General features: G+C 50.1%; 8 protein-coding genes across 8 annotated transcripts; 5 read left to right on the top strand and 3 right to left on the bottom strand.

Moving 5' to 3' along the window:
* Positions 1-83: 83 nt before the first annotated feature.
* N7481_004075 (uncharacterized protein) lies at positions 84-1,658 on the bottom strand (the record flags this gene model as incomplete). Its single annotated transcript, XM_057263294.1, has 2 exons — positions 84-1,289; positions 1,350-1,658. 2 exons carry the CDS (start codon positions 1,656-1,658, stop codon positions 84-86), a joined length of 1,515 nt encoding a protein of 504 aa, XP_057124955.1.
* A 486-nt stretch (positions 1,659-2,144) lies between these two features.
* Positions 2,145-2,368, top strand: N7481_004074 (uncharacterized protein; the record flags this gene model as incomplete). Its single annotated transcript, XM_057263293.1, is given in 2 exon segments — positions 2,145-2,253; positions 2,265-2,368. 2 exon segments carry the CDS (start codon positions 2,145-2,147, stop codon positions 2,366-2,368), a joined length of 213 nt encoding a protein of 70 aa, XP_057124954.1.
* A 622-nt stretch (positions 2,369-2,990) lies between these two features.
* N7481_004073 (uncharacterized protein) lies at positions 2,991-4,614 on the top strand (the record flags this gene model as incomplete). Its single annotated transcript, XM_057263292.1, has 2 exons — positions 2,991-3,046; positions 3,096-4,614. 2 exons carry the CDS (start codon positions 2,991-2,993, stop codon positions 4,612-4,614), a joined length of 1,575 nt encoding a protein of 524 aa, XP_057124953.1.
* Positions 4,615-5,338: 724 nt separating this feature from the next.
* Positions 5,339-7,364, bottom strand: N7481_004072 (sigma-70 region 2 family protein; the record flags this gene model as incomplete). Its single annotated transcript, XM_057263291.1, has 2 exons — positions 5,339-6,720; positions 6,830-7,364. 2 exons carry the CDS (start codon positions 7,362-7,364, stop codon positions 5,339-5,341), a joined length of 1,917 nt encoding a protein of 638 aa, XP_057124952.1.
* A 3,104-nt stretch (positions 7,365-10,468) lies between these two features.
* On the top strand, positions 10,469-13,067 carry N7481_004071 (putative PHD transcription factor; the record flags this gene model as incomplete). Its single annotated transcript, XM_057263290.1, has 2 exons — positions 10,469-12,041; positions 12,106-13,067. 2 exons carry the CDS (start codon positions 10,469-10,471, stop codon positions 13,065-13,067), a joined length of 2,535 nt encoding a protein of 844 aa, XP_057124951.1.
* Positions 13,068-13,399: 332 nt separating this feature from the next.
* N7481_004070 (uncharacterized protein) lies at positions 13,400-16,160 on the bottom strand (the record flags this gene model as incomplete). The annotated part of the gene is given in 4 exon segments (XM_057263289.1): positions 13,400-14,152; positions 14,206-14,465; positions 15,084-15,212; positions 15,227-16,160. The coding sequence occupies 4 exon segments, from the start codon at positions 16,158-16,160 to the stop codon at positions 13,400-13,402; spliced, it is 2,076 nt and encodes a 691-aa protein (XP_057124950.1).
* An 860-nt stretch (positions 16,161-17,020) lies between these two features.
* Positions 17,021-18,579, top strand: N7481_004069 (cobalamin-independent methionine synthase II family protein; the record flags this gene model as incomplete). The annotated part of the gene is made up of 4 exons (XM_057263288.1): positions 17,021-17,030; positions 17,262-17,459; positions 17,485-17,949; positions 18,008-18,579. The coding sequence occupies 4 exons, from the start codon at positions 17,021-17,023 to the stop codon at positions 18,577-18,579; spliced, it is 1,245 nt and encodes a 414-aa protein (XP_057124949.1).
* Positions 18,580-19,203: 624 nt separating this feature from the next.
* On the top strand, positions 19,204-20,636 carry N7481_004068 (uncharacterized protein; the record flags this gene model as incomplete). The annotated part of the gene is made up of 3 exons (XM_057263287.1): positions 19,204-19,261; positions 19,373-19,664; positions 19,724-20,636. 3 exons carry the CDS (start codon positions 19,204-19,206, stop codon positions 20,634-20,636), a joined length of 1,263 nt encoding a protein of 420 aa, XP_057124948.1.
* Positions 20,637-20,672: the final 36 nt, after the last annotated feature.

The raw sequence follows: 20,672 nt of genomic DNA, 5'->3' as shown, positions 1-20,672 counted from the left end.
TGATTGTTCTAGATCTTGATATACATCTTTGTTAAGCTAAGATTATCTCATAGCTGAAACGACAGTCCCCCCATTGCCGTGCCTCACAATTGGGTTTGTTGCAAAACATCCCGCATTAGATCACCGATAGCCTCAGCACCACCATCACCACCCAACAACTTTTCATTCGTTGTTTGGATGATGACTCGGCGATAACTGATGAGAGCCGGGGACCCATTATCCTTCACCTCAAGGATAAGATGTAGTATCTGGCCTTTGGGAATTGCCGCCCGACTGATCAACTCTACACAGCACTTATCCGGAGGAGGGATCTTGACCTCAACCTTGCTACTGGCTTCATTGAGTGGCTTGATATCCAGCCAGCCTACCTCATGGTGAACAGACCATTGTGACGCGCTCGGGTCCTGGTACTGGTACCACTTGAAAGTGAGAGTATCGTTGGGGTCGGGATCATACGATGCAGAAGCATCTAGCTGGAAAGTGGCACCGGCCTCCAGCTCGAAATGAAGCGGCTGCAGACCCTTATTACCGTTGATATCAACGACCGGGTGATGGTTTGCTTTGCTCAGATCTGGTGAGAGAGACCATTGCATTCGAGCGGCGAAGTCTGTCTGGAAGGCATCGCGCCAGCGCCAAATCGTTGCATGGTTGGATTTGTGTTTCCGACCATCAAGGCCTACGACTTCGTCCACTGTGTCACTAAAATGACCATTGGAAACACCCTTGCCGCTGATATCCGTGGGAATGTATCGTCCGCCCCAGGATCCATATTCCGGGCGCTCTGGCACACCGAGACCATTCTGAATAATATACAAGAAAGTCGGGGTATCGCCCTCGGGAATGAACATGTAGTCCGGGTACGTAGATCCAAGTGGACCGATCTGGATGTTCTCCTTGATCCACTGCTTGCTGATCTTGGACGGGTCCGGCCCACCCTTGTCGAAGCCATACCAGCCGTCGCCGGAGATGCCGCACCAAGCGGCCATACCATACTGGTTCCAGCCGTGAACGGAGCAAATATAGAAGATTTCAGGGAAGTTGTAGCGGATCCAAGTGCCCGTGTCGTCTTGGTCTGAGATGGTGTAGATGCGCAGTTTCGAGCGCATTTTGGCGGCATCGGCGGCGGAATGAGTGTTTTGGATCTTCAGGAGGACAGAGGCGAGTACATTGGTTCCACCCCAGCAGAGAACCCAGAGAGGATCTTCCGAGGGTGCTTCGATGCGATCCAGAAGTAGCTGGCCGCCTTCGCTGAGGGGGATGTTGTCGCCCACGGCGGTCATACCATATGTCTGAGGGTATAGAGTTAGGAGATTCTGTTAGTTGTGACTCGTGGATCAATGTCACTTTACCTCTGCGCCCCTCTTAATTAGGGATCTCATATACTGGGCAGTCGGGTATGGGTCATTGGGGTGTGCGTGAGCGTTGAGATTGCCGACTACTTTCTCGTAGCCATCGACAATCTTGTGCATGTCTTGTGGGCAGACCTTGTTCTTCATCCAGGTTGAGGTGCACGCAACCAACCCCTCCGTTCGGAACTGGTTAGAGTAGAGAAGATAGCGCACCAAAGACTCGGCATCATCAGGCTCATTGGATATGTCGCTGAGAATGAAGACACGCGGCTTAGATTGAAAGGTTTGGAGCTGTGTTGGAGAGGCCATGATGAACGGAAATGGTGTGAATGAACATCATTCTCATGGTGATGATGGCTATATTTGAATTACCCCTCCTCATCAGGCTGCGACAGAAGACGCAACTCGAGCCACGCAGTCCCCAAAGTAGACGAGTGGAGGAGATGCGGGGGGTAGGTGGAGGCAAGCATTGCCGATGTTTAACCGGCCCCCTTCGGCCACCTCCCAAGATGCAGCTGCAACCACCAGGCACTTAATTAGCTTTGACACCATCCAAGCCTTTCTCCACCCGCTTAGCTTAGCCCTCATTGAGAGACGCACACTAAGAAAGATATCCGAAGCGACGCGTTCCCTCTTGGCTATCGGGCCATTTGGGTTTCCCGTGTTTCCATTGCGGGGCCCCGGGGTTTTGGGAGCTACTTCCCTGGTCTCTACCCCGAGGATGAGGCATTCGCAAACACCATATACTGTCTATATAAGTGACATTCCCGGAACCGAGAAAGGAGAATGGCACTCATGCCTGGACTTGGTATGATTAACCTCATTATACAAGATGTTCGATTCAATCAAGCGGTCGGCGCTGTACCAGGAGCTGAGCCTTCGCTTGGTCTTTATTGGGTGCTTGGTCTCTCTCAGGGGCCATGGGATTTGGATTTGATAATTCTTGGTGGGGAGATGCTCTTGGATTGTCGCCATTTGGCAAGAAGTATGGCGAATGGGATGATGCCCAGAATGACTAACCATACAACCTTCTACAGTGCGTCGAGATGGCCAGAGAATCCGCAAAGGGCCACTTAGAAAACTTGGCTAGTGCGAGCAACTCCTTTTTGTAATCGATGTTGCAGTCTTGCATTCGATGCTTGCTGATGACCTTGACAGCGCGCATGGCGCGCACGGCATCTTCTTTCTGTCTGCTTTCTAACCAAACATCCCCGAAGGCGCCACTTCCGATGATTTTATCCTCGGATCCATCGTGTTCCCACTTGAACCTGACGTCTTCCCTGGCTCCGGTAGGTCCGTAGCTCGATGTGAGTAGTATGCTGCTCCGTCACGACAGCCTCTTGGCGGAAATGGTCCAGCAGGTCGCGAGATTCAAAATGAGTCATGGCGAGCCTTCACTGATCGAGTTGAGACCCGTGGACTTTACCTAGAGGTGTCTGTCTGACAACATCAAGTGGCTCGCCCCAAAACTCCCCAAGCCTGGGGTCCGTCGAGCGCCAAGGGCCGCCACAGTCATTGGGCAGAGCATGCGCCTCTCTCATCTCGCCAATATATACCGCCTTCTGCCCATCACTACTTGTACTTGGTCGCATAGTTTTCTATTTACCTTCAAGTTGTTCGTTCACCGGCATAATTTCCATAATGGATCCGGCTTCCCTCGGCTTCGCGTCTGCTTCCATGGTTGAGCTGTGTATCAAGTGGGGTTCCCCGCGCCCGCAACCATTCATCGTCTAATTGCCTCGACAGAACTGGAAAGCAATTCTACATACACTGCAAAACGTACAGAAATGCCGAAACAGAGCTACGCCAGGTCATTCTGGAGATCGAGGGTTATTGGTTGAAAATTGAAGACCAAGTCATATTTCTTCGCGATCACTGGGATTCCCTCAGCGAACGGTACCAAGTCCACCAAGACCAAGTCCTTCAAGAGCTTCAAGGTACTCTGCAAACCGCAATATATACCCTCGACAATGTTCTAGGAAAGACAGAAGGTATTTCTCAATGGGAGAAGGTCCTGGCGAAGAAAGGAGAGGCAAAGCGTGTAAAATACGTGGTATACACGAAGGGCAAGCTCGAGCGCATCATCACCCAGCTAGATCGATGGCTCCGTCAATTCGATCCCTCGTGGTTCCTGTTATCTCGTATGTCAAATATGATCATCGGTCGCGATTTTGAGAGCGGTCGAGATAGCGACAGTAGTGCCATTTCAACAGTCGCAAAACTCCGCGAGGCACACGAGGAAAGCCAAACGACCTTAGTCCCTCCCTCTTCATCGTCTATCTTTCTTGGGAAATACCATCAGCTGAAGGATATAGAAAGGATTCCATTTGCGCACTCATCAATGGGACTGACGAGTGAAGGCAGACGAGTCATCATCGACCACTACTCCCTGCGGAATGCAGTCGACGTTGGCACTGCTAGAAAGGACGTGCGGGATCTCGCCTCGATTCTTTCCAAGGTTGACCCGGCGTTTTCATCTCTACTTCCGTGTGAAGGAGTCATAAAAGCCGAGAGCCCCTCGGCATCCGAACCTCATTTCCGCATGATTTTTACCATTCCTCCGACAATGAGCCATGCCATCCCGCGCAGTCTGCGATACCTCCTTCTAGAAAACAAGAAGAATTATGAGCTGAACGAGCGCATTAATTTGGCTGTCTCTTTGGCCCGGTCGGTCGTGTTCTTGCACGCATCGCGGATCGTGCACAAGAATATCACGCCGGAAAACATCGTTTTGCTTCATACCGAAAACGAAGCCCTCGGCACCCCATTCCTGGTAGGGTTCGAGCGTTTCCGATTCGACGAGCGACGAACAAACATGACCGGTGATGATAACTGGGAAAAGAACATTTACCGTCATCCTCAGCGGCAAGGCCTGCAGCCCGAGGAAGTGTATTCTATGCGTCACGACATTTATAGTGTTGGGGTCTGTCTTCTTGAAATTGGACTTTGGACTTCGTTCGTTCACTATACCGAGGATTTCCAAGTGGCGGGACCGGACTCAGAACTCCCTATCGACAGTCTAGTTGCGGCGAAGAATAAACGGAAGGCTGCAGCAGATATAAAAGCAATCCTTAGCAAAAAGGCTTTGGCCCATTTACCTCAGCTTATGGGTAAGATCTACACGGATGTCGCTGTATCATGTTTAACCTGCATCGATCGTGATAGTCAGTTCTTTAAAGAGGCTAGTGACTTTGAAGACGACGATGGAATTATAGTTGGAGTGCGATATATCGAGAAGGTAAACCAAGCCCCTTGGGCCCCCTGAGTTATCAAAGTCCTGGGTATACCTAGCTGACTATTTATCTCAGATTTTGTATGAAATTGAGAAGATACGTGTCTGAGCACACGCACTGCGATCTCGGGGTCACTATTTTGCTTTTCCAAGGCCACGGTGTTTCAGCGTCTCAAAATTACTTGTGCTCCCAATACAAATTTAGACACAGATTATTATATTGTGTAAATAGCCTTAGAAGACCTAGAATCAGGCCAAGAAGTACTTAGTTGGCGATAGTACTATGTCCGTGATGGTGTAGATAGCCAGTAATAGAGACGCAATCATTATGCTATTTGGTATCCTACCTCGTTATTTACTCAGTAGTACCCTGAGCTATTCGGGCGGATGAAGGAATTTCTCAAGGTAGAATCTTGGAATACTAGTCGCTTCACTGAGGGTGTGGCAGAGCCCCATAGCAGAGAACACTACTAGTACTAGAAGTAATTTATTTTGGGACGCTGGCAGAAACTTGAACACCAGGTCGATTGCGGCTATGGAGCGCCGTAGATACATGATGTTCTAAAGTTACTCCAGCTTCGTGATTCACCGGAGCATAAGGCATTAAGATAAAGTGGAATAGTATAAATTAGTAAGACCTATAGAAAACAAATCAGTGCCTTTGGGTCTCCTAACCCACCAAATCACCACCAGAAACGATTATACTACATAGTTGAAAGTATACACAAGAATATGGGGATTGATTCAACGCAGGCTTTCACTCAAGTAGCGAGGGCATGCTATAACTGGTCAACGGCGCTTCCAAGATTTCACGGCGCAGTTCAGGCTCCCAGGAATGAACAGTATGTTCAGAAACCTGTAACGTCAAGCAAGAGAAAAAGAGATCACTGATTTGATGCCATGAATCCGCGCTTAAACGTTTCGCAATTTTCAACATACGACCCGCAAACCATGGCCGTGCGGATGGAGAAGATGTTACCGAGGAATACTGTGTGAAATCAGGCATTTCATCTGACAGAGAAGACGATACGATGTCGTCTACGCTCACGTAGCCATCATTGCACGTCAGGAGAATTTGCAAGATGGCCTCGACTGAGCCGCTCATGCTGACTTCGCTGTCGATCAAGGCATATTCGAGGGTCCTGAGGAAAGTTCCCTCGTGTATGGGTGCATAGCGGTAATCCCAGAGAGCTGCGTTCAATATCATCAGCGCAGTGAAACGGGCGACCATCTGTTTTCGGTCTCCTGACGCCGTGAAACGAGCTCCTGGTGGCGCGGCTAGAATTTGAAAGAGGAGAGAAGATTCTTGGACAGATGTATGGCGGGATAGGTCGCACAATTCGGGGTTCGCTTTTTGGTAGAGAGCAAGCTGCTCACAGCGCCGGAGAAAATCGAGGAATTCTTCGCACTGGAGCCGAATTTCATCGATTGGGGATAACTGTATGAGGCTACTTGTAGCAGCAGCAGAAGTCGGCTCGGAACAGGGCGCAACATCTGACAAGGAGGAGGTGGAGTATGGCGGAGAGGGCATGGATTGGGAAATTTGAGAAGGCTGAACCAGAGGCTCGGCTGAAACATTCGGAGTGAAGGAGGGAGTTGGTTCGAATGAGAAGCTGAGCCCGCGCGTCTCGTAGCCAGACAGTATATAATCTTGCCAGTTAATCAACATTCCTAATCGAGTATTTGCAAAGGCAGCAGGGCCACCACGCGCGCGGATCATGTCACGAGCTGCGCGCATATGCATCCAGCTAAATTCTTTGCGACCAGGGCGGGGATCAAAGTCTTCAAGAGCGGCTGCACTTAAACATGATATGATTGCAACATCTGAGGTATCGCCGGGGTTTTTGTGCATATGTTCACGAAGCATCCTGATGGCACGATCTCGATGCAAGAGGCCATCGGCTGTTTCTCCCTCATTTCTGACCCAAGCCCAAGTATTTGCAGCATGGACGAGAATAGTGTTTTGAAACGCGACAGCACCTTTCATTGCCTCGGGGACAAAAACGGCCGTATACCAATTATGGGCTTTGAGCGATCGAAAATGTGTACCATAAGAGCACGCTGGCATATCATTGACATAGAAATCGAAGAGCCTCTGGCCATCGAGATCCAGCTCGACGGGGAGGGTATTGAATGGATCTGTTCTTGCGGCGCTCATAATGGATCTTGGCGATTGTGTAAACTCAAGGGGGGGTCGTCGGCGCGGACGACCAGGAAGCTAGGCTGCTGCTCAAGTCTGTCGGATAACTATGGGGTTGTGGGGATATATTCATAAGACGTTGTGGTTCAAAGGGATTGTAGGGCTGAATGGAAGAGGTTCGATAAGGCAAGTGGGTGATGCTTTGAGCCTGGGCCGGTAGCTTAGATCGGTTGGATGATGTAGTGACAGCCACAATCCGGTCCTGGCCGCTATCTTCAATATCTGCCAGAGCATCTTGTTTGGATACTGCTGGAGGTTGATTTGTCGCATTCGTGGATTGAGGGTCTTGCGGCGTGAAGTGAGTTGCTTTTCTGGTCGACTTGCGCTTGGCTGCACGATTCGACTTCGGCCGGCCACGCTTCGCCGGGCGAATAGGTGCGTTCTCCTCTTCTTCTTCATCCTCACCTTGCTGCGAATCGCCCTTTTTCTGGCGCATATACTCCTGCATAACATGACGTTTGACTTGCGTTAAGTTGCTTCGACGGTTATTCGAAGAGTCGATGAATTGCCACCGCACGTTGGACGCTTGGGGGTTATCGGTGGAGGCTTTATCGCTGGAGCCCGCGGGGCCTGAATCTGACATGGCTAACGCGGGGGAGGTGAGAAGAACACGCATACGTATCTCAGCCGCTCGCGCGCAGTTGTCCTCGATATGAAAGAGAGAGCGCTGGGCAGTTGGGTGGAGGATATTAAATGGACTTGGAACTTCGGGATTGATCGATCGACGAGCCGTGCGTGCCTAACGGCTGTGCTTGCAGGGCGGAAGGATTGGATTTGAAGCGGATGGCGAGCAGTTCAATGATGACGCTCCAAGCCGCTCGAATAAGTCCAAAAAAGTAGGCGGGATAAGAATAGGAACAAGGTACTCCGTTGACGGTCAGCGCGAGTAGTGTGCATCAGCGTGCATCAGCGCAGATCCACTGGACGCTCGTGCATTGGACCCGATGATGCAAACTGAGAACCCCACTCAGCAAGGCTATCTGATTTCGACAGAGAACGGGATGGGGCGTCAGCGAACGACTACTAGTACAAGGCCTTCGGCACGAGTGGGCCAGCGGTGACCCCTGGGATTAGAGATGATCTTTCAGGCCAAGCAGATGGTATTCCACCATAGAGGGTTGGGCATGGGGGCGAAAGCACAAATGTGAAGGAGAGCGACGAACGAGAAACGGCGAGGGGACTGGGGAGGGTCCACTGTGCGATCAGTACTTGTTCAGGACAAAGAGTAGATCACATCAGTGGGTGGTGGGTTGCTGAAAAGTTTGGCTGAGCTCGCACAGGTCAAACTGTTTTTGGTTAGCCGCTGCGATGCACTGCAGACTCCCTAGCGGATTGGGTCGTACCGTGGAGAAGAGGTCCATTAGGGGATTTCGGGTGTGTTCCGAGACATTGATAGGAGGAGAGAGAGAGGAGACCAGAGGGTATTAGAGAAAAGCAGGGAGTAGGAAGATTGGTAATGGTAGAGTGGTAGGAGTAGGAGTAGGAGTAGCCGTACTACTAACTACTACTACTACTACTACTACTACTACTACTAGTCAAAGTATGTCTGCATCCAAGTTTCAGACTAGGACTATATTAGATGACTGTCCCCTCGAAACATCCTAGGATCCGTCGGCAATGCTTTTATGCAATCGGCTCATCCTGCACTTTAATTCTCGATCCACCGTTCCTGCAAATGCGCTTGGATCTTGTTCTCCGCTGTGCATTCTCTCATTCTCTTATTCTCTCCGGCCCTCGCCCAGCCCTATGCCCGGCAAACTCTAAGACAAGTATGACGTTGAAATCATGAGGGTAAGAACACGAATCAGAGGTCAATGGGAATTTAAGTTAACAACCTGAATCTAAATGTACCTTACCCACCCCATCTCACAGTCTGGTCTCCACAACTTGTCAGCGACATACCATCTTCGGCATAGTCTTAGCTGATCACTCTTGGGGCCATATTCGCATTGGAGAACCCCTTAATTTATTATAATTGAAATGCACAGCGGGCGTCAGATTCCTAATTCCTGGGGGCTGATAGGCGTCGAAGATGGATGGCCCTACCCGGAGGACCCGGACAATGGGAATCGCACAGGCCTCCTAGTTCAAACACCAAGTAAGTAGTACTACGTACTCCGTATTCGTACTCCGTACATTGTACGATAGTCCCACAGTCAGACCCCGGACAGTCGGGGCATAATTATCCCCCGACAACGGCAAACCCGACACCAGGGGACTGTCGATGATCGCCAACGGCTAGCTTAATCTTACTTCGTACGTATGTAGTACTTCTTGAAGACATAGCCCCACGGAGCGTGCAAATGTATAGTGTGCCTCGTGGTCCTCCTGCCTCGTGGTCCTCCTGCCTCGTGGTCCTCCTGCCTTGTTTCACAATGCCTGACGGCTCATCGTATGCATTGTTTCGCTGCAGCTAACTGGTGGTTGCATTGTCATGATCTATCTGCACATTCTCTTCTTGGGATAGATGGTTTCGCTGGCGTCGGAATCCTTCAATTTAACCGCACGTTCTGACCAGTCGGACCGGCCGTATGTATGGAATTCTCGGCAAAATGGATGATCAAAATGACATCTATCGTCTGCATCTTCATTATCCAGTCTGGAAGCCCCTGAGATGTTCCACTGAAGAACCCCTACGCAGATGAATTTGGGGGCCAGAATCGCAACAATGTATCTTACACCTTCCCAGCCTGGACAAGTGGCGACTGCATGTATATGTCGAGAGTTGTCTGAAATGAGATGGGAAGGTGAATTTTCGACTTGGCGGGATTCCCGAGACACGATGTATGGTCCGTACTTTCAGAGGTGGATCGCTGTAGGTTTGGGCGTCGTAGTGTTTTCGTCCCATCCCAGCCCAGAAATTGCAGAAGGATCAAAGCTAGGTAATGGTGTGTCAAGAGATATGCCTATATGCAACGAGACTGAATTGCATTTGCCGTCATTGATATCCAGACGATCCAGGATTGTGATTGAAGGGGGTTAGTGAGTGCTCAGAGCGTTGTCGTAAGTCCGATCTAGCTACTGCAAGGCAGAATGGTTAGTAATCTTTAAAACCTGTGCTGTGAGACCATTTGCACCCAATGCCTCGCAGAGTGTCGTGGATAGTGCAAGTGCAAGTACAAGTGCGCGCTGTCGCGTGGAGATCCGCCTTCACCGCCTTCCTAGCTTGAGTGATCGCAGACCGGACCGCGGAGTTTTGGCACAAAGCGACGACAATCAAGGGACGCCAACACGCTGAATATTGGGGGTTTGCATGATCCAAACTTGCTCTTGGATTTATCCCACCTTCTTCATCACTTCAAATTACCCCCAGATCGCCCATTGGACGAGCGCCGCTGCCTGGTATCAGCTCTGCAGAATCCGCGCAAACCTCCGTGAGAAATCCGCCCAGTCGACATAAACCCCCTCGATCCGCCCCTGAGGCGTGTATCCCTCGTCGCGTGAGCATAAGGAATCTGCGACCGGGAGCCTGGAGCACCAAACGGGTTCATGCAAGTCCCATTATGCCGGAAGCATTCTCGTTCGGACTTCGCATTTAGCCCAGCCTTCCCATCCTTCGATCGATAAGCTGTGAACCGGCCTCGTCTGACCAGGCGCGCGAACTCTCCCAGTCTGCGCAAATATTCGGGATATACAGAGAACCTCATTCCCACATTTATCGGTGCCTCAAATACCCTAACTGTCGTTATGGCGCCGGACATGGAGGTCGGCGCGATTCATACCAACGGGTTCACCGAAGGCGCAGAAGCCTCCAATTCAACGATCAACCCTTACGAAACAAACCCAGCTAGGATCCCCCGCGATGACCCGTTTCTCGCCCAGAGCGTGCAATATGGCCGCTACGCCCCGCATCCCACTGATTTCACCCCGCGCTATCAGAACTGGCATCAGTCTGATCCCGAGACGAACACTTTTTGGCAAGAGGTGGCGCAGAGATTCTGCACCCCGGAATATTCACTCAAGATATCGGGGCCGAGGGAGATATTCGCTGCTGGTAGTGTGATCATCCGAGTCGACCATGATCCTGTCGACGTCAGTGTCGCGGAGCGATACTCGTGCGCCAATGCGAACGAACTTTCCGCGGCCCGGAAAGTGGAGGAATCGCTGCGTGAAATCGGAGTCACGGTTCCGGTCATACATTTCTGTGGTACAATTGAGGGTAAGAATGTGACGGTGGAATCACGAGTACCGGGCGTCTCTCTGGACGTGGCGTGGCGTTATTTAAGCACCGAGCAAGTGGCTACCTTCAAAAACCAGTGCCGTCAACTCTTGCAGCATATTTCAACGATCGATCCCTCTCCTACCGAACCTTCCTACATTTGCCGCGGTCTCAATACACAAACACCACCCCCAGGGCGCGAGACGGAACAGTCAATACTCCTGGCTGAGAAGGGCGGCGAGGAGAATCTTTCCTTCACGCACAATAATTTGATACCGGCAAACGTCATCGTCAAGGACGATCGGATCGTGGGTCTCACGGGATGGCGGGAAAGTGGATATTTTGGCATCGCTCGAGCTCAAAAAGTGCACAAGTCATTGAGGGATCTCCAGCTTGGCCCACAAATAAGCGGAAATGATGCATGGCTTGATCTTTATGATGAGGACTATGATTCTAGCAAAAGCGCGCCATTGGTTGCAAGCAAAGACATCGCTCTGCCATCCGTGAAAACAGAACCTACAAGTTCAACACTAGAAAAATTCCCTATCAGCGACGACTTGGACACCAAATCGCTAGGATTCGACGGAACCAGCGATTATCCGACATCGAAGAAACTTGCCAACTTGAAGAATGGAACAGCTTCTCGTGCCTCGTCCTCCGACCGGTCATCACCCGCAACATCAGTCAAGCCCGCATCAAATAAAAAAGCGGGATCCGCTACTACGAAGAAAGGCACGGCAAAGAAACCGGCTGCTAAGAAGCGCAAGGTGAATGATGTAGATGCAGACAGTGCTGATGGGCGTCGATCAAATACACCCGCATCTCGTGCCAGCAAAGGCCCAGGCAAAAAGCAAGACTCTGTCTCCATCGCAGGGTCCCCGGCACCCGAGGAAAAGAAGAAGAAAAAGAAAGGGGCGAGGAGACGCCTTGTAAATGAAGATGAAGAGGATGTCGAAGATCCGAACGAGCTCTTTTGCATCTGCAGACGACCCGATAACCACACATGGATGATTGGGTGTGATGGCAATTGCGAAGACTGGTATCATGGAAAATGTGTCAATATCCATGCTAGAGATGAAGAGTTGATCGAGAGATACATCTGTAAGTTCCCATTCATCTATATCTTTCACTGGCCGCGAATCCGATCTAACCAGATAAATGACAGGTCCGAACTGTGAAGAGAGAGGACAAGGTCGCACAACATGGAAACCGATGTGCCGTCTCCCCGAATGTCGTAAACCGGCACGCGCCACTCCCAAGAACCCTAGCAAGTACTGCTCCGACGACCATGGCCAGGAATTCATGCGACAGCAGACTCGCCAGTTTAAGCTTGGATCAGCCCGAAAGGGAGTGGAGGATCTAGGTAGCATGGGCGGTATTCTCACGGCCGGCGACCTCAAAGCTGCTATACTCGGCGTGACCTCGGTTGAAGAATTTCGCAGATTAGGTGATCGGATCATTTCCCCGTCAGCTTCTACAAAGGAGAATACTCCCAATTCTGAGGTGAAGAGCGAAACAGTGCTGCAGGTCGGCAATGGATTTGACATCAACCCCAAAGGCGTGGAGTATTCCCCCGAGGAAGCCGCACAAATGGCGAGGTTGCGCAAGCTGCGCGACGACCTTCTTCACCGCAAGGAGATGCTTGCCGCACGCTCGAAGTTCGTGGGGCTTCTGCGACCGCGAGCCAAGGGAGTGGTGGAAAAGCTAAAGCAGAAGGAGCCGAAAGGCGGATGGAAGGATATCTGTGGGTTCGATTCACGGGTTTCGTGGTCGGACGAGGAATTCGACGAGTGGCGGTTGTCAGAAGCTGGGAAGAAGGCGCTCGCAGAGGGCACGATCGAGGCTATGGCTGCTAATTTGCCTGGCAACACCGACGCAGATGGCGATACAGCCATGGATGGAGAGGGTGAGGATGAATTGGCCTTCTTGACTCGTGGTGTCTGCACGAAGAAACGTTGCGAGCGACACAAGCAGTGGGTCAAAGTGCAGCAGCAAGATATTTTGTTTGAAGAGACCACTGCAGACGAGGATCTTGCCAGATACGAGGAAGAGGCACGTTATGTCGCCGAAAGCGCCGTTCTAAGAAGATGGGCTGAGAAAGAGAATATTCCTTCTGGGTCCGGGTAGAACACGCTGGTTTTTCTTCTCTCCTTTTCTCCTTTGGTGGGTATGTGTTTAGTGAATGGTGACAAAGAAAAAAGCTTGATACCCCCCTTTTTAAACTGAGTCAAAAAACATGGCTCATGGCTTGGAGTTGGTATTTTGTACGAGGTAGCTCTGGGGAGAAATATTGAATACAGGACAACCGGGAAACTTGTCCCAATTTGCATTGGCATCGGTATGGCGCTTTGCGAGGGTGGATCTAGTGTCGCGATTATTGAATAGCGAATCATTTATGTAACAATAGCAGCAATTGCATGGATTGAATTAGAAGTCGACGCCATGGTAACTAATATCATTCACGTACTAGGGGTCCATACGCTCCATTTTCCGAGCCCAGGTCCGACTCGGGATTTGATCACTTCGGCAACCTGAGAGGTCTTGATGTCTGATATGAGAATATGTGTATCGATACCTTGGTCGAGTGTTTTCATGAGAAGAGTAGAAAGAAGCGTCGATCCTGGTGTTTGAAAGACCGAGTGAATGCCATCATCCCACGACGGACGAGTATCTTCGTCCTGGAGCTTGATCAGGTTTGGACCCTGTTGATGGGTTGATTCAAAAGCCGCAGGACCAATTCCATTGGTGTTGACGAGGATAGTTGAGAGGTAGGGAGCGTGGGCCCGGGACATGCGGTTTAAATTACGGAGAGTGGCCGACAATAAAGCCGTTCCTCTGACTGGATTTGATGCTCGAATGACGCCTTCGGCGAGGGTGTCGAGTCCAACCACGATCAGAATCACGGGCTGACTGTTTCGTGTATTATCTGCCTGCTGCTGCCTTGACCTTTCAATTTTTTGTAGTGACCCCGAGACCTGGCCGATGGCCTGGGCTGCATTTGGAAGATTATGCACCGGTAGTAATTGCACGGTGTCGAGTCTTTTGATTGCTTCTTCCCGAGAAAGCTTTGGCTCGGTTGGGCTCGATTGCAGGACACCGAGTAAAGTTCTAGGAGCGAAAGCTTCGAACCCACGCGGAAATATAATAAAGGCGCGTGGCTCGGATGAAGCGGGGTTCTCAGATAAACTCTTTATGAGCAGATGTCGGGGAATCTGGCATGCCTGAGTAAGATGATGTGCATGCAGCTGGGTGGAGTGGAAGATACCTGAGCGACATAATCATCGTTGTTTTTGTCCCTGGATCTTAGTCTGGAGAATCCGATTATAGTTCCGCATTTGAAGATCGTTGATTGGGAGGATTGAATGCCTTCGTCCCAGTGTCTTTTGAGGCCCCAGTCATTGCTGTCTGCGCTGACATGCAAAGGCGCGCTGGGGGGTGTTGGACTGCGTGGCTGCGAGAGAAGAGAATGGGCTAGGATAGGGAAAGCTGGCTCTGCGGAATAGGCGTTCGATGCCAATGCCATTACTGACCATGGTTTAGTAGTAAACCCTGTGAATTGAACCTTGGAGAGTTCATGATAGAAGAAAGCGGTGGGGTGGCGGCTGTTCAAGTAAGTTATTGTATTACCACTTCATGTGACTTGTATTGCTCTCGGTGGTTACCAACTCATAGGCATCATAATAGGAAAACAGCATATATGGGAGAGAAGATCAATACTTATCTATTATCAACGCGTAGTTGATCAATTTTAAATTGTTTATTCAATCATGGCGGCCGGCTGTGATTCGCAATTTCGCAATGGGGGTTAGTTGTGTAATGCGTCCGGAGCCGTAAGAAGCTTCAATTTCTTTTGGTGACAACTCAGGGACCGAAACCATCGCATAAAAACAATGGAATTAGATGCATAACCTTGGAATGACTTTCAAATTTCGCTAGTTAGAAATGTTTTACGTGTTGGTTTTTTAATAATTGCATTGCAATTTGATCGTATTCAAACTCAATCTGCGTCATCAGGGACCGTACTGTACTGAGTGCCCTGACTATGTTCATTTGTTATTCACAAGAGATCTTGCTGAGCTTATATTATTGATACGTCTCTGCTCATTCATTTGACCGGTGGTAAATTCCGTCTCCATGTCCCACTCCCATCATATGTCCATTTGGTTCCCATGTTATCCTGCAAGACCCTGATCAAATCCTCGCGTACCGCCTCGACGTGAAGATCTCGACTGCGAAATTCGACGATAGACGGATGTTGATCAATATGCCATCCTATGATAGAATACGCACTCTCCAATTCCATCCAAGGGTCATTTGGATCGAGTGAACCACGTTGCTCCAGTTCAGTAGCGTGGTTGTTGACATCGGGGGGCCAACTGAATAGTCAGTTGGTGCAGATTGGCCATTTTGGAAATGGTATTTAATATGAGCTCCATATGGTTGAAGAACGGGAAGACTGCGACATAGGAGAAGGAGACAAAGTTCTCTAATATCATCGTCAAATCCGGCACAGCCGGGGGTTCTGGGTCGACATCCGGCCAGTGTGCCGGTGGCTGGAGGTGAAACCCCCCATTCACCAACAAATGAGGGGACGCGACCCAAGAAATATTCATAATGGTGATATGCCTTGAGAGAAGAGGATTCATTGAAGGCTATTGAAGTCCATGGACGAGCCGTGAGAAGGTTAGTACAATATTCTAAGTTTTGCAACGAGGATAGATCACGCGATGGGCAGGCATCTCGTTCCAGTTGCAAAATCTGAAGGTCGATTTCAAATGCCCAGTTGAAACCACCTTGAACGGATGCATTCAGCGTTTCTCCTATAAAGACTGGTGGGGCTAGAAGGGCGATGCGATCTGGATCTAGATAGCGGAGGACTCTACGCCACCATGATGGATCATCCGGATATACTGGGGTCGGTGGAGAGATGGCGACAAGAGAAGTGACATAGCGGTTCAGGTTCGAGCGAACCAGGAAGGTGCGGAAATCAGGCTCATCTTTCAACTCTAAACAAGCATGTGAAAAGAGTATCGGCCTGACCAAATCTAGAAATTGGCTCGAGGTGAGAGCAAGGTGCTTGAGATTTTTATCTTGCTCCGATCGAACAAGATGAAGATTGGGAGTCAGATAGAGCTGGGCCCGAGACGGCGGTTCGGGGGCCAATATAGTGATGATATGATGCAACAACTCATTTGGAAGTTGTAGCAGGGGACACGGCATGATAGGAAGGTCGTCTCACAGTGGCAATGGCATGGGAGGGGAACTCGGGAAGAAGAAGCCTGTCGAAGTGCCGGAGGGTCCCCACTTGAGCACCGCTGCAGCCCACTTGGCTTCTTGGTCAGCGGTGACTCAGCTGGAACCAATTAGTTAAGAGTATTCACCGTCGGAATGGCTATATTGAATACACGATCTGGAGTATACAGATACATTAGAAGAGATGGTGAAATAGACATTTATAGACCGACCCAGTCACAGAGCTAACATTATCAAGCTCAAGCTCAAGCTCAAGCGTTGATGAATGTTTAATTTTAGACCGAGCCCCAACCGGGAATCCCCCCCCAAAGGTGGAGTACTGCAGCCAAATCTGCAAGTTCAATCAGACTGCATACGAGTACCCCAGACGAGTACTAGTAGTATGCATAGGTACTACTTCCAAGTTAAGGAGGATGAGTGCTTCTACCTTCGTGCTCTATCATATCATCTATACTGCATACTCGTAATTTATACGAGTATAAATCCATACCGTACCATGTCCTCCAGGCTACCCCGAGTCAACGCCAAGCAACGCCCCGCAATCGTCTTTTTCTTTTATACTTCAGTTTCAGTTTCAGACCTAGAGAGCCTTCTTTAGCAATCCAATCTGTCAATTAGCCCGAGTTTCGATTCTCACCGGCCAAGTCCATTGCTAAAAAATGAATTTTCTAGCTTAGGATGAGTGCTGATCGGCATTGAGGCAACTGAACAATTGCCTGGTTCCGATAGGCGTGTAGAATGTGGAGATGTCTATCTTTTTTGCCTGGTGGGGCATCATCGCATTCGGACTGGACTGAATTGAATTGAACGGCAGTCCAGTGCGCGCGATGGCGATGTGTTGGTTCTGCCCCTCTTTCTTGTCCCTCTCTCCGTCTCCCCGACTTTTCTTTTTCTCCCCTCTCCTCCATCTCCAACTTTGTCTTTCACGTATCTTTCACTGCTGTAAGTCCACGAGCTCCCCCCTACAGGAACCTCCTCCTCCTCCTCCTCCTCCTCCTCATCGTCGTCGAATACTCATCTCATTGCAATTAGCACTGCCTCCATAATGGCTCCTCAGCTTCATCAAAGACCCCCCTTTCCGTGCGGAGCACTTGGGCTCCCTGCTCCGCCCCCAGGAGCTCCTGGATGTTAAGATTGCCTCTGAGAAGGGCGAGGTCCCCGAGTCTCAGCTCATTCCCGTCGAAGACAAGGCCATCAACGATATTGTCGATACCCAGAAGAAGCTCGGCTACTCTGGTATCTCGGATGGCGAGTACCGCCGCCACAGTAAGTGTCCCTAAGTGTGCCACAGGCGGGTTGCGTAGAGCTTATTGCAGGGTGATTGCTGACAACGGTGTAGTGTTCTGGGGTACCTTTTTCCCCGGCCTTGACGGTTTCGACGAGGTCACCGACTTTGAGACCGACATCTTCCGCCCTTACGCCCCCGATATCGCTGCTTTCCTTGAGGCTGGCCACAAGCCCGGCGAGACCGTTCTCTGCACCGGAAAGATCAAGCACGTCGGAAGCACCTATGTCGACCAGTTCAAGTATCTGGCTAGCCGTGTATCCCCAGACGAGGTTAAGAACCTGAAGATTACTCTAGCTGCCCCTAACTGGTACCACCTGCGTTACCGTGAGGGTAAGGCCTACCCCAAGGATGTGTACAGCTCCGACGAGGAGTACTTCGGTGATATCGCCAAGGCCTACCAGGCCGAGCTGAAGATCCTGTACGATGCTGGATGCCGCAACGTGCAGTACGATGACCCTAACCTGGCCTGTAAGTCACCACTCAAGCACATTTCATCAAAGAACACAAAACTCACATGGAATCACAGACTTCTGCTCCGAGAAGTTCTTGGACGGCTTCAAGGCCGACAAGGGCAACGTTTACTCCGCGGATGACATGTTCGAGAAGTACATCAAGCTGTACAACGATAGCTTCATCGGTCTGCCCGAGGACATGCACGTCGGTGTTCACCTGTGCCGCGGCAACTTCGTCGGAAGCCGTCACTTCTCTGAGGGTGGTTATGACCGCATTGCCATCAAGCTGTTCCAGGAGCTGAACGTGCACACCTACTACTTGGAGTACGACACTGAACGTTCCGGCGGCTTCGAGCCCCTCAAGCACCTGCCTACTCACAAGAATGTCATTCTCGGCGTTGTGACTAGCAAGTTCGCCACCATGGAAGACAAGGAGGAGATGAAGCAGCGCGTCATCAATGCTGCCAAAATCATCGCTGAGGGCAACAAGATCTCCGTCGAGGCTGCCCTAAACCAGGTTGGCGTTAGCCCCCAGTGTGGCTTCGCTTCCCATCGTGAGGGTAACGCTATTGACTGGAATGGCATGATTAACAAGCTTCAGCTTGTCCGTGACATTGCCAACGACATCTGGCCCAACCAGGCTTAAAAGTCTTGCTCTGTGAGGCAGGACCTGTATTGCATGACCTCAACAGATACCCATCTTGTACATTTGCCATCTGCCACGTCCATTCTCTGTTCGCCTTCTCAACAAGGCAATCCGGTCTGGGTTTTCCTTTCTTTTGTGTATAGCCCGTTGGCGGGGGTGTCTGGAATACCAACTCAACGTATGATTCTTGAAAATAGTCAATATACTCGTGTTCATGATAATTTTGGTCCCAGAAAGATTAAGAGAGAAAAGAGAGAAGATTTAGGATGAGTGCAGGAATGCACGAACGGACTCATCTCCTCGTTCAAAGGCCACCAAGGTTTTCCTGCAAGGTCCTCCCGCTAGACGACGTGGTCCAAATCAGTCCCCACGAGGGCCAGGGACTCAGATCTCTCATAAGATGCCCGGTAATATGACAAGCATCCTCATCTAGTAGCTCCATGGCTTCTCGAAAAATTGAGCTAGCCGTTTTCGACAATGCCCCACACTTCATGCTGACATGCCAAACATCAAAGTTGTCTGTACTGCACCTTGCTCTATCAATGTCATGTACAACTGAGACTTAGTGGTATCCAGTCATGATGATGAGCTTTATCTCCAAGTATACTTGAAAGACACAACAAAATGTCAGGTCTCGAAGTGATTGGTGTCATCGCAAGCATAGCCCAGATCGCCGATCTTGGTATCAAACTCTCAATTAAGCTCTGCTCCTTCTACCGCCGAGTCAAAGATGCAAATTAGCCCATGCAGAGCCGTTCTAGTGAAGTATACCTCACATGCGCGATACTTCAAGAGCTGGGAGCGACTCTTCGTCAGGACGCGCAAGCCAAAGTTTGTTCCGAGAAAGCATTCAAGACAGCACAAGAAGTGCTAGACGAGTGCAACATTATATTCAACCGCATCGATGAGGCAATTGAGAAAGAAAATGCTCGATCTGGAAAAGGTCGCTTCCAACTCCGAGCTCAAAAGCTCACCATTGCTTTTCTTGGCTCAGATATAGATCTGCTGAAAAGCAATCTAGAGAGATTGAAGTCCACAATGCGGCTCATACCCAATGTGATCATGCTTGCTGGGCAGCTTCGCAGGTAAAACTTATCCCCAGGGCTTGACATCGAAGTTGCTATGACTAATGAGATTTAAACAGGACTAATGATGCTTCTGTACTCGGAGACCAGCGTGAGATGATTCAATCACTTCCCAAAGACAAGCAAGAGAGTGAGGCAAAATATCATGATCTGACCAGATCTATTCAGATGGTCCACATCAACGACCGTGCAAATTTAGAAGACAAGGGTACAGCAGCAATGGTCACGGCAGCACAGTCAACAGACGTCCCAAAATTCAAGACTGGAGCAATATTTCCGGGGATGTCTCGAGCTGATCGAGTAGCCATGCAGAAGGATTTGAAATCCTACCGTCAGCTAATCCAAAGTTTTATCAATTATATTGACATGTGCCAGTCGAGTTTGGAGGACACTCGGTATCTGAGAATAAGAAATGACGTGATGAACCTGCATCTAGTCGAAATTGAGGAATACCGGGAAAATCAAGATCCTCGCGTAGTACAGGCACTCGAGAGAATGGTTTCCACCACCCAGAGCCCAAACTACGCGGTATTACAGAGTTATGAAGAAGATGATGAAGAAGATGATGGGGAGGATGAAGATGGAGACGAGCCAGAATTGCTAAAAGGGTCTGATTCCAATCCAGAAAAGAGTCAAAGTCGCTACTGCAGACTCTCTTTGTCTCTCGCCAGCCACTACCCTAATCTGGCTGAATCTGTGAATGAAGAAATCATTCGGGGTCGACCCCGAAACAGATCGCCACCAGGCTTGATCAGTGCCTACCGTCCTGGCTTCGTCGAGCGGCAGCGAACTCGGTCACGGTCACCGCGTTCTCGGAGCCGAGTCAATAGAAAAGCTCCCGTGGCTGCGGCGGGTCTAGGTACTGCTGCTATAGCCGGTTTATACGAGAGAAGGAAAGAACAGAAGCCTGTCTTCGAAACAGTGGAAGAGTTGATTTTATATTGGACAACATTGACAGTAGATGAAATATAGAGAGAGCGAGGGTGGAGCCTAAACTAGCAATTCACG

This window comes from Penicillium waksmanii (genome assembly GCF_028829765.1).
Source record: "Penicillium waksmanii strain IBT 27052 chromosome Unknown utg000004l:1.0-5674109.0:1.0-5678898.0, whole genome shotgun sequence".
NCBI lineage: Eukaryota > Fungi > Ascomycota > Eurotiomycetes > Eurotiales > Aspergillaceae > Penicillium > Penicillium waksmanii.
Note: the sequence above shows the minus strand (reverse complement) of the source record. Positions and strands in the feature narration are given on the sequence as shown.